Source organism: Sorex araneus, chromosome 2 (assembly GCF_027595985.1).
Source record: "Sorex araneus isolate mSorAra2 chromosome 2, mSorAra2.pri, whole genome shotgun sequence".
Classification (NCBI taxonomy): Eukaryota; Metazoa; Chordata; class Mammalia; order Eulipotyphla; family Soricidae; genus Sorex; species Sorex araneus.
Window position 1 is genome coordinate 334,755,660 of NC_073303.1, and position 13,175 is coordinate 334,768,834.

The 13,175-nt window shown below is 44.4% G+C and overlaps 1 protein-coding gene across 3 annotated transcripts in view; it reads right to left on the minus strand.

Annotated features, from left to right (window-relative positions):
* The window catches only part of ANKRD29 (ankyrin repeat domain 29), a 57,047-nt gene that overhangs the window by 20,511 nt on the left and 23,361 nt on the right, over positions 1–13,175 (minus strand). For all 3 annotated transcript variants that reach the window (XM_055127340.1, XM_055127339.1, XM_055127341.1), the window contains 3 exons: positions 11,476–11,574; positions 7,957–8,055; positions 4,099–4,197 (listed from right to left, as the gene is read on the minus strand). In XM_055127340.1, the coding sequence (XP_054983315.1) occupies positions 4,099–4,197; positions 7,957–8,055; positions 11,476–11,574 (297 nt within the window). The remainder of the gene's footprint in view (positions 1–4,098; positions 4,198–7,956; positions 8,056–11,475; positions 11,575–13,175) is intronic.

Consider the following 13,175-nt stretch of genomic DNA (forward strand, 5'->3'; position numbering starts at 1 on the left):
TGGTTTCCAGAGCAGGGCTGACCAGGGCGGCAGGAGCCGGTGCTGGGCGGGGGACACTGGCGGGGAGTGTGGGCTTGGCATGCCGGATCCATCCCACCCGGCCATGAATAGTATTTCAGTCACAGCGCATCAGATACAATCCAAATCAAATGAGAAAGAAAAAGGAGGGCCAGTGAAATAGTATACCATGTAGGGCGCCTGTTTGCCTTGCATGTGGCCGGTGACCAGGGTTCGAGCCCGGGCAGCCCAAATGGTCTTCCCTGAGCACTGTGCGGCGTGGCCCCCAAACAAAACAACAATTTTAAAAAATTAAAAGGAAAAGGAAAAAGGGTAGTTTCAAGGGGGATATGCGCAGATGTTTCCCTCCAGGCAACAAGAGAACCGGGAAACAGCAGCCCTGCACGTGGGCCCTCCACTGTCAGTGACAGACATGCTTTCTCCGTTGAATTGGATGGCGGCTTCAAATACCAGTACGTTTCCAGAATTTTCATACTATTATCTATCTATTGCCTATAGGCATATTTTAAATTTTAATCTTGTTTAAAAATTAAAGGGAATTGGGGCTGGAGTGATAGCACAGCGGGTAGGGCGTTTGCCTTGCATGCTGCCAACCCGGGTTCGATTCCCAGCATCCCATATGGTCCCCTGAGCACCGCCAGGAGTAATTCCTGAGTGCAGAGCCAGGAGTGACCCCTGCGCATCGCCGGGTGTGACCCCCCCAAAATTAAAGGGAATTAAAGAAAAGAAAAAATCTCCTTTTGATACAGAGAGACCACCCCACACCCCCGCCACCTCCATGGCTCTGTATGGAGGCGGCCCAGGTTTGCAGAGTCCCCGGAATACCACATCCGGGAGTGACCCCTGAGCATCATGGGGGATGTCCCCCGTACTTGAGAGACAGAGACAGAGAGAGACAGAAAGACAGAATAAACATGTTTCCTTAATTACTAAGCTGCTCCCCAGCCAGAGAACTGGGTGTGGCAGCCTGACTGACTCTTACAGGCCTGCTGCGACTAGCATCCTGTCCAGGATCCCGGCCCAGCGTCTGAGCCTTGTTCTAGCTCCCAGTCACTCAGTTCCACGCACTGCAGCCTTCCATGCCTCACTGATGCTCTGCCCGAGCCCCAGGACATCTTCTAGAGTCAACCTTTTCCGGGTGCCCTCCATGCGCAGAGGAAATGCAACCAGGTGGGTCACCTCATTGCTGTCTGCTAAGCACTCAAGAAACTGCAACCATTTGGGGAACTGGGAAGTTGGGCCACCCCGGCAGTGCTCAGGGCTTACTCCTGGCCCTGCACTCAGGGATCACTCCAGAGGGCGCTCAGGGCTTACTCCTGGCCCTGCACTCAGGGATCACTCCAGAGGGCGCTCAGGGCTTACTCCTGGCCCTGCACTCAGGGATCACTCCTGGCAGGACGGAGGGGACCACATGGGATGACGAAATTCAAACCCAGGTTGGTTGTGTGCAAGGCAAGTGCCATACCTGCTTACTATCATTATAGCCCCAAACTACAACAATCCTAGGCCTCTACTTTCTCTCACTTTTAAGTCCCAAAACGAAAGATAAATTAGCCATCAGAACTATGAGCAGAAAGGTCTCATCCTCACCTTCTCCTCCCTTCCTCCCTCTGTCCCTCCATCCGTCCCTCCCTCCTTCCCTCCCTTTTTTCCCCTCCCTCCCTCTCTTCCTCCCTCCCACCCTCCTTCCTCCCTTCCTTTTTCCTTCCTTCCTCCCTCCCTCCCTCCCTCCCTCCCTCCCTCCCTCCCTCCCTCCCTCCCTCCCTCCCTCCCTTTCTTCCTTCCTTCCTTCCTCCCTTCCTTCCTTCCTTCCTTCCTTCCTTCCTTCCTTCCTTCCTTCCTTCCTTCCTTCCTTCCTTCCTTCCTTCCTTCCTTCCTTCCTTCCTTCCTTCCTTCCTTCCTTTTTCTTTCTTGTGGAAAGTAAGTGCCTTAACCCCTGTACTCTATCTCTGGTTCCTATTTTTTTTTTCAACAGTGAGCCCACCCCCAGAAGTTCTTGGGGGGACAAACAGTTCCAGGCATCAGACTCAAGTCTCACACACACTGGGCCTATGGTCTACCTCCTGGGCCATCTACTGACACCAAGAAATATGGGAAATATAAATGTAATCTTATATCAACTTATTTTCTCCTGGCAAACAGTACCTTAGGTACAGGTACAATATAACCTATTTCCTAGACTTGTTGAAGTGCCAACAGTTCTTTCAGTAGGATGCCTACTCAGGGAGAGGTACAGTTAGATGTCAGAGTTGCATCTAAAACTCAGGATTCCCAACCTCTAGGGCACTTTGCCTAACATACTTCCTTTTCTCATCCCTTAGCAACTGAACTTTCATTTTTCTTTCCTTTTTTTGGTTTTTGGGCAATACCCAGTGGTGCTCAGGGGTTACCCCTGGCTTTGCACTCAGGAATTACTCCTGGTAGTACTTGTGGGGCTGTATAGGATGCTGGGGATCAAACCCAGGTCAGCTGTGTGAAAAGCAAACACCCTCCCCACTGTACTGTCTCTCCAGTCCTGTCAACTGGCCTTCTAGACTGAGGAAGCCCCTGCCCATTCCTGTGACTGGGGAGATGTCCCGTGGCGGTGGGAGTGCATGCTCTGCTCCAGTGCAGGCTGTACCTGAGCACCTCACAGGGTGAGCCTGATGCTGGCAGGTCCCAAGTGTTCCTGTGTGCCCAGCCCCAAATACAACACTTCCAATCAACCGTGGTATTTCTCAAGCTCTGCATCTTATGAACATGAAGGTGCTCACAGGGCAGACCACCACACAGTGAACCTGGTCTGGGGTCAGTCACTTTTAAGAAGTCAGCCTGACTTTACAAAACTACCATACATATATGTATATGTATATGTATATGTATATGTATATGTATATGTATATGTATATGTATATGTATATCACTGTAGCACTGTCTTCCTGTTGTTCATCAATTTGCTTGAGTGGGCACCAGTAACATCTCCATTGTCAGACTTCCATTGTCAGACTTGTTGTTACTGTTTTTGGCATATCGAATATGCCATGGGGAGCTTGCCAGGCTCTGCCGTGCGGGCGGGATACTCTCGGTAGCTTGCCAGACTCTCCAAGAGGGATGGAGGAATTGAACCTAGGTCAGCTGCATACAAGGCAAACACCCTACTCGTTGTGCTATCGATCCAGCCCATAGGTGGCTCAGTGGATAGCACATTGGACTTTATATATATATATATATATACATATATACATATATACATATATATGTATATATATAAATTTGGGCTGCTCAGGGGCTGTTCCTGACTCTGTGCTCAGGAGTTACCCCTGGAAATACTCAGGGGGACCAAATGGAGCACGGGGGATTTGAATCAGGTTCAGCTGTATGTAAGGCAAGCTTCTTAATCCCTGCACTACATCTCTCTGAACCCAATGATAATGTTATCTTAATCTGAAAAGTTCTGTCAAAAATATTTGGCAAAGAAACAGTGCCTATATAAGAAAAGGGAATTCTAATGCTTTATACTTTCTTTAATACTGTATACTTTATACTTTTTTGTCACATCTATAAATGTGGCTTGTATTAATTAACCTTAAATTCTGTTCTTTAAGTATCAACGGATGGATTTGCCAGGTGTCAGTGAACGATGTGTTCATGTAAGTGTGAGAGGTGAAGGTGCAGGAGCTACAAATGATCCCAGTGCCAGGGATGCCTCTGTGGCTTGTGGGAAGAAGAGAGGGCAAAGCTAATGGGGCAGCATGCGGCTGGAGGGACGGGGCAGGGAAGGCAACCTGCCCCTCCACTATTTACCGAGCCCCAGCTGGCTCACTCTCACTGGCGTGGTGCGGCCAGAATCTATTTGAACAGGAGGTGGCAGAGTGTGTTCTTGACTTCAAACACCATGCACTCGAGTTTTAAAGGTAGTGAAAGGTGATGTCAACTGGATTCTACAGGTTTTCCGGTGAGCCTCCAGCCAAGAACAGGAGAGTCTGCTCACCGATTAACGTTTCACCGTGGGGCTTAAGGAACGCCCAGTTGGCTGGTTAGCGGCTGTGGATGCTGCTGCGGCCGGCCCCACCCCCACAACTCCCTAAATGTGAACATTACCTCTCTTGGCTGGTTGACTTTTGCTCCTGAAGATAACAGTAATCGAATAACATCCAAGTAACCCCCTTGAGCGGCCAGGAAGAGTGCAGTTGCTCCATCCTGAGAGAAAAATATTGGAAACGTGAAAAGGGATCTTTCACATTTATTGTCAAAGACACTCACTAGATTGGGCTGGAGCAATAGTACGGTGGTTAAGGTGCTTGCTTTGCACACAGCTGACCCTGCTTCAGTCCCTGGCACCGCATATGATCCCCTGGGACACAGCTTGGAGGAGCTCCTGACACCATCTGCGCAGCTCAAACCATACCTCCTCTCCCTTCCACAAAGACATTAGATTCAAATTATGTGCACATTTAACACAGTCTTCCATCCCCCAACCTTAGGAATGGTCAATATTTTATTCTTTGAAGAATGATCCTAAAGCATCAGATGAAATCAGGCTGTGAGGTTAAGGTTGAAATAGTTTCACAAGGGTAAGTTGTAACATCTGCAATCACTGTTTTTCCACAGAGCCAGTCATCGGTTCTCCTGTCCACATCGACTTATTTCTCATTAGCTGCCTTCTGCTTCTGTTGTATAATCTGGGTCCTCCCCTTTTCAGGTAGATTAAAAACACATACATTTCAATCCTTTTGCCAAGTAAAATTTAAGTGTTGGTTAAAGGAGTAAGTATTAATAAAAAAGAACAAACACACCCAGATCCATTTTGTGAGTTCTTAAAAAGGTGAGGAAAATTGTCTTCTTACTGAATTTCTTTTATTTTTCTCAACTCCTTAGCATCTTTTCAACACGTAATTTTATCAAGTTTTAAGACCTAAGATGCTTTCAGATGCCCAAGAAAGATTATCTGGTCATTTCCTTCTGACAACCGAAAAGACACCAACAATACCTATAAATACAATAAATGCTTAGGCATTTAGGCAGAAAAACCCACACAAGCTCTCATTTTCTAATTTTCTTAAGTATTCTTATTTTTATCAAGCAATGTCTTCGGGCATCTCACTTTCCTTGAAGGTACTTCACTAGGGAATGTCAGTAAAGTCATGGGTCAATGAAAAGCTGGGGTCCCTCACTTCACACAGGGAACATTCACAGAATCTGAGCTTCATTCTTTTTTAGCTCACAGTGGAAAACCCGGAGAACATTGTAGTGGAAAATGCTTAGCTAACCCAGCTAATTATCTCTCTTGTCACCAGGAACCCTCTCCACCAAGAAACACCAACACTAACATACAAAGTACAGTTCCTGCAAGTCCAACCAGGCAGGGGAGACTGGATTTCCAGTGGGTGTGAGCTGGACTCCCCACGGAGCAATCATTAAAAAGTTAATCAGCCCGAAGAGCTTTCTAAGTAGATGTCCGAGACCTAGACAGTGCCTTCAGCTGCTCCTTCTTATGCTGCTGCAGAAAGTCGACCAGTTCTCAGCTGCTGAGAACTCTGAGGGACTTTCTGAAATCGATACTCATGCATTGAATTTACTTTACTGTGTGACACATTTCTGTTTGAAGAAGCTTTCAGGGATCGCCAAGCAGGATCCCTTATATCTCAACTATTCTTTTCAACAAAAACACAGTTTTGATAAGGGTGAAAGTCAAGTAAAATAGAAGTTCTAGTGCACGACATTTATTGAGTCACTTTATAACAAGAATAAACTAAGGAATGCATCCCTCCAAACTTTAAATTTCTCTCTGCTACCCAGATGAGTCTATTTTTCTTTTTCTTTTTGGGTCGCACCCGGCGATGCACAGGGGTCACTCCTGACTCATGCACTCAGAAATTATTCCTGGTGGTGCTCGGGGGACCATATGGGATGCTGGGAATGGAACCCAGGTCAGCCACGTGCAAGGCAAACACCCTAATCGCTGTACTATCGCTCTAGCCTCTGCTACCCAAATGAGTCTTAGGGAGAGTGTTTCTATCAGGAAACACTCTCCACAGGAATCCCCACTCAGAAACTCTACCCCTAAAACACAGAGTTGGAAGCCAGCATTACCTTAATAAAAATATTTTTAAATCACAAGTAATTTTTCCTTTTCACAGATTCTTTTTTGGCTTTTCGTATTCAATCTGTACAGATATCTACTGATTCATCATCTCAGGTATACTTTACTCCACTTAAAGCCAAAGAAATATCCAAGACTTTTAGAACTAAGTTTTTTAGACTGAGCCACTGATATTTGTCCCGCCCAGCCAGCTCCAGTGGGGACCGTTTTGGGGAATGTGGAACAAGGAACAAAACTCTGGGCCTCTGATTCCTCCTAGCTGAGTTGTTTCTCTGTCCCAAGAAACAGCCCTTTATTTTTTTTCCTTTTTTTTTTTCCCCAAGCCCTGAGCCCTGAAATGCTCAAGGCTTACTACTGGCTCTGTGCTCGGAGGTTCCTGGTGATGCTCAGGGTACCATATGCTGTGTGTGCAAGTGCTTTACCCTTATACGATCTCTCCAGCCAGTATTTTATTTTTTTAAAAAAAAAAGCTCCCTAAGTTGTTCTAATGGTTGGCTAGAGTTAAGCATCACTTCTTGACCATTATCTAGTCATTTGAATATTCAATGGGTAATACCTCAAGCTCAAAGGGTATTTCGAATTTTGAAGTGCAAAAGGTATGTCTAGTTGCTATATACTTCAAAGAAGTCTGTGATTTGTCAAACCCTGTGAACTCCGGAAAGGATATTCAAATGGAAAAGTTCACACCTACACATCTCATTACCTGTCTTTGAGAGTCTAGTGCCCGAGGCATACGGGCTCCTGTCTAGTGGTAGGGCCTCTTGAGACAGCGGTTTCTAGATAATTGGAAGCAGGAATTCTTCTACTTACCAGGTGACTCTGTCAAGTCACTTCATCTCTCTAGATTTTTTTTTTCCTATTAAAATGGAACAATGTTTGCCATAAATCCTACAGAATTATAGTGACGGTCAATTAAAGTACAGCTGATCAAGCAAACCCTTGGGAAGAGTACTAATTGCCAATTAGCTGCAAGCAGACCCACACCAGCAGCGGATGCTCTTCCAAGGTCAGTGGCATGCATGTATTTCAATGGTCTACATATGTGCCACCTCATTCAAATTACCCAATCTTTTCATTTTTATGTTTCCCCCTTTAAATGACCACCAAAACAGAATTTATTTTGTTTTCTGCATGGCTATACATTAGATTAATTATATTCTGAATACGTGGGACCAGAAAGGTAAATATAGGAGTAAAGCTCCTTGCCTGGAAGAAAGCCAACCCTGGTTCTATCCGTGGTATCCTAGGTTTCCCTGAGCCCTGTGAGGAGTGATGCCTGGGAGTAAGCCCTTAGCACTGCTGGTATAACCCATAAGCCCCCATGCCCCAAGAATGTATTATATAATGTATGAAGATTCTAATTGCCAAGGTATAATAAAATATCTCACGTGCAAAAGATTTTAAAGGGTAGAATAAAGATGGGCACATAAAGTTACATGATTTCTACACAGAATTATTTTGGGGGGCACGCTGGCTGTGCTGAGGGTTCACCCCCAGTTCTGCACTCAAGGATCACTCTTGGTAGGACCCTATTTTCCACACCCCATGGGTGCTAATATATATATGTATATATACACACCTTTTCCATATATATGTGTATATATACATCTATATATATACACATATATATATGTTGTGTGTGGGGAAGGAATGATTGTTTCCCTAACATTCTTTGATTGACTGATTGCTTGTTTTTGGTTTTGGGTCAGTCAACAGTGCTCAGGGCTTACTCCTGGCTAGGTGTTCAGGGATCACTCCTGGAAGGGCTTGGGAAGCAGTATAAGGTGCGGAGTATAGGATGGTACCTCTAGTACTATCTCTCCAGCCCCTTTACCAACCTGTGGGAATGCACTCACATAAAGTTGGTCGTGGATGTTGGCTCCATGCTTCAGCAGGGTCTCCACCACCTGCATGTGCCCATATTGGCTGGCGGCCAGCAAAGCGGTGCCCCCGTCCTAGACACAGGCAACATGAGACACATCAGAAAGCAGGTCAGTAAGCAGTCCGGGAAACAACAGAAAGCAGCCAACTCCTTTCTCCTCCTTCATCCTTCCTACGTGTTCCCTGAAATCATGATGGAGTTGGTCTTACCAACGTTGTATGCTGTATTCTTAAACATGCTGTGTTCATCTTGAATCAGTTCTAGCTGCTCGACTAAGTTATGATGCATTTAGAAATCTCCCATCTTAAATGCAGAATTAGTTATTTGCCCTTTCAAAGTAGGAAACAGAACAAAAAGTCTGGACGAATCAGTTCCATTTTCAAATGACTAGCGTGGTCCATCCCCTATGGCTTCCAGCCAAAACCCTCTTGACTGGGAGAGGAAGGGGCTTGTATGGAATAATTCTCTAGGGCTGCTTTCATGGGAAAGACCTGCGTCCATTAGAAGAGCAGGTTCCTGGGCTGGAAGATGACCCAAGGGTATGGGCTGTGCATACGGGAGCCCTGGGCTTGGTCCCTACCACTGCTAGGCGTGATCCCTGAGCACCGAGTGGGACACAGCTACCAAGAACTGCCAGGTGTGGTCTGCAAACAAAACAACATAGAAGAGACAACGCCAACATATTCCATGTACCTCTCACTACCCTACGTAGTACTTTCCTTGAACGTAGGCCAATCAGTCTAGATCTCTTTCAACCTGTAGGCCCTGGATCTGCACAGGGCACTCGAAATAGATGTGGGCTTCTGTGGAACAGGACACTCCTTTCTTCCATCGACTACGCTTTTATCTCCATGGCCTAAATTAAAATGAGCTTTGTGCCAACCACATCGTGCTTGTGACTCATTGAATTTGTGGTCTGCTGAAATCTATAATGATTTTTTTCTCAGGTGCTGCAGCTGAAGCATCGTCTTTCCCCACTGAGGATTGTGACGTGGCCGGCACTGTGAAGTGGTGGGACATCTGAGCTCATTGTAAAAAAATAGGGAGATTAAAAAAAATTTTTTAATTGAATCATCATGAGATACACAGTTACAAAGTTGTACATGATTGGGTTTCAGTGATGCAATGTTCCAATAAATAATGAAGTTAGGGTAATTTCTGAGTCTGAACATAGGATGCTGATTCAAAATGTCTCATCTCAGAATCCCATTCTCAGAGAGTCTGAGGGGTGAAGGTCCAGAAAGAGCCTTTGGACCAGTCCTGTTAGGTGATAGTGGCATTCTTTGGAACCTCATTTGGAACAAAAGCTCCCACACTACAAAAAAAGAGCTCCTGGGTGCACAGCAGGTAAGACAGGGGGATATAACACCTGGCTGAGTGAGACGGAGCATGCTCTGTGGTGGGGGGTGGGCACTTGAGTTGTGTTTTGTGGGGACTAGAAGAGACTAAAGGCATTAGGAAAGGGTTCAGTAGTGGCAATGAGCATCAATGTGAACAAGTTTTGTTCTGTCACTTTTCCCAGCCCTTCGCTTAATGAAGCAAGATAACAGATAAAATATGAAGACTGTCATAGAAAAATAGCTATCTTTCCTTTTTAAACATGCATTTTAGAGAGACAGATGTGATAACAGAACAACTGTTACTACAAAGTCATCTTCGACGGCAGGCTCACCCTAAAACTCAAAGCCTCCTGAAGTGTTCTTCTTTCCATGCAAAGTTCCGGGACACCTGCAGCTGACCTAATGGAAATGTGTGGGACTGTTCCCACTGGCCCGTGTTCCATGATCTCTGGAACAGCCCAAACTGGCTCAGGTACAAAGAATTTAAACCAGCATTAACTTGTCACCAAGAAAACTGAGGCAGACATATGGTCACACACGATCATTCTGACTTGATCAAAGCTTAATGTATGATGGGGCTGGAGCGATAGCACAGCGGGTAGGGCATTTGCCTTGCACGCGGCCGACACGGGTTCGAATCCCAGCATCCCATATGGTCACCCAAGCACCGCCACGAGTAATTCCTGAGTGTAGAACCAGGAGTAACCCCTGTGCATCGCTGGGTGTGACCCCCCAAAAAAAGCAAAAAAAAATTAAAGCTTAGTGTATGGAACTTTCTACTTGTAGTTGCATCACTTTTATAATAAAAATAAAGAATAATATATCCACATGTATGTTTTGGATGACTGCATATTATACTCAGCATATTTGGGGCCATATGCACTGTCCAATGGCAGATTTCAGAAAAGACAGAAATTCTATTCGAAATTCAGATTTTGTAACAACAACAACAGCAAAAACACCAAACCTGGGCTCCCTTGCTACCCAAATATCACATAAATGGATTAAGAAAACCAAACAGTTTCCCACTGGAGCAATTTTTCTTTAATTCCTAAGAATTCCTTAGTATGCATCAACCAGGAATAAGAGGAAAACTAGAAAAGTGTTACAGCATGGACCGGAAAGGTAGTACAGAGGATAAGGCACTTGCCTTCCACGAAGCTTATCTGGGTTTGATCCCCAGCATCCCATATGGTTCCCCGAGCACTGCCAGGAGTAACTCCTGAGTGCAGAGCTCAGTAATCCCTGAGCATCTGGGTATGGCCCATCCCTCCTCAAAAAAAAAAAAAAAGATATGGAGATATGGAAGTTCAAGTTCTTTTACTACCACACACTGTGATGTAAAATTATATTGTGAACATAAAGTTGATCCGTCTTCCAGCTCAGTTTTCTTATTTATATGTCAAATTTGGAGAACTAATTACTTCCTTTGAGGAAGAATCATAGGTTGGAGCTATAGCTCAGCGTAGAGTTCATTCTTTGCCTATGTGACGTAGAGAGCAGTAAAAATACTCCAGGTTCAATTCTCAGCATAAAAATAATAAAAGGAAAATCCATGATTTCTTTCCCAATGATATAAATTATAATCATGTTACATCTTTCAGTGAGGATAGCTCAGAAAGTAAATGCCTGCTAAATCACCCTTCTTAGAAACTCTCCAATCACTAGGATTAGTTTAATACTTCCGACATTCCTATCATCCCTGATATTAACCTTGAAGCAGAAAAAAAAGTGCATGAAAACAATGAAAGTTAATAAACAGCTCTACTGCAGTCCTCCTAAAAAACAAAATTTAGTGCATCAGAGTAGGAAGTTACTAATTCAAGGAAAAAAAACTGAGTAATTATCCATAAAATTCCCCAATTGGGAGCCCAGAGTAAAACTATCATGTTTTGCTCTGCCAGGGATCTAACCCAGGCCCTAACACATGCAAAGCGGGTGCTTTACTGCTAAGCTCCAAAGTACCATGTTCTGAATGAAATCCCTAGGGTAACTCCCGAATCAGAACAAGCAACCTTATGAAACACACGTTTCGTGGCCTGAAGTCTTATTGAAAGAGAAGTACAAATTTGCACTACACCTGAAGACAAATGGAGTTTCATGGCACCGCCAGAAATTTTACAACAGGTATGATGCCAGGAAAGTTGACTTACTTTGGTTCTGCACTCAGTCGATGCTCCAAATTCAAAGAGGAAGCGCACGACATCATTGTGGCCTTGCTGGGCCGCAAAAAACAGTGCGGTGGTCCCTGACTGGGAGAGGAAAAGAAAGTTGGTAGGAAAAGAAACTGGTCATATTACGCTTGACTCAAACACTGCAGAAACAAAGCAAAATAATATCCTTGCAGAAAATCCAGGAGAAATCAACATTTGAGCTGATTATATTTTGTGTTAGAAATGATAGATACAGTAAATGGAAAATTTTAGTCTTGGAATCATAGGATGAATGGTTAATGCACAAAAGATAGGTTCCCCATCCTAATTCCCATAAATCATGAGTATAAATTGATATATGGCAAAGATGTAAGTAACTTCAGAAAGATAGAGACTAGTGCCTTGTAGGCACTAGTCTCTATCTTTCTGAATATGGTACTACACTACATATGGTTCTCTGAGCCCCTTAGAGCACTACTGGGCACAGAACCAGAATTAGCACCTGAGTACCACAAGGTGTGGCCCAAATTACAACACCCCTCCCCACAAACCAAAATAAAATAGGCTTGTGCTAGGTGTTTTTTCACATTTCTAAAGCTTTTTTAACTTTATTTTTATAAAGTTGTTCACAATAATTTGTTACTTCAATATTCCAACACCAACCCCACTACCATTACATCTTCCCACCACCATTATTTTGAATTTTCCCACCACCACCCAAGTCTGCCCCAAAGGCACTGTAGCACTGTAGCACTGCTGTCCCATTGTTCATCGATTTGCTCGAGCGGGCACCAGTAACATCTCCATTGTGAGACTTGTTACTGTTTTTGGCATATTGAATACGCCACGGGTAGCTTGCCAGCCTCTGCCATGCTGGCAGGATACTCTCGGTAGCTTGCCGCGCTCTCTGAGAGGGATGAAAGAATTAAACCCAGGTTGGTGGCGTGCAAGGCAAATGCCCCACCCACTGTGCTATCGCTCTAGTCCACCCCAAAGGCAGATCCTAAATAATTTATTTTGTATTGCTTGTTATGAATAATCCACTAAAAATGATCTGAAAAGCTTTCCTTACAGGGAAGTGTGCTTAAATTGTTTTTATCTTACCTTGGAGCCATTAAGCCCTTGTGTAAGAAATTACTAACATGTTGTTACAGGTTGAGCCTTGTGTGCTAATACATACATACATATATATATATGTATATATATATATATATATATATATATATATATATCTGGTCGAGATAAGTTGCCCTCTATGCTCCATCAAATGTGGTCTGCTACTCTTGGTACATCAGTGGCATAGAGTATGATATAAAGCTCCAGGAATTCTAAAAATTTTAATAGGGTGACAGAGTTGCAGTTAAATTTTTAACTGGATGGTGACTTTAGGGTCTGGAGGCATCTCTGTTGCTTGTGGCTCTCTTCTGAGATTTATTTGTGAGTCTCTAGATCATGGGCATAAATGAGCTTATATGGCACCAGAGGCAGTTTGTGGGCATAACTTCCAGGTACGTGGAAGCACAGGGAGATGGGGGGAGGGTGCCCATTCCCGACTCTGTGTGAACATGGAGATTTCAGGCATGAAACCCGCATTGTATAGGTGTTTTTGCCTAGGTACTTACATCAGTATGGTTAGAGTAAGTGAGACTTTTGAAAGTGTTTTTTACAGAATTTGTGGTGTCCCTCAGAAATGCAGTCTC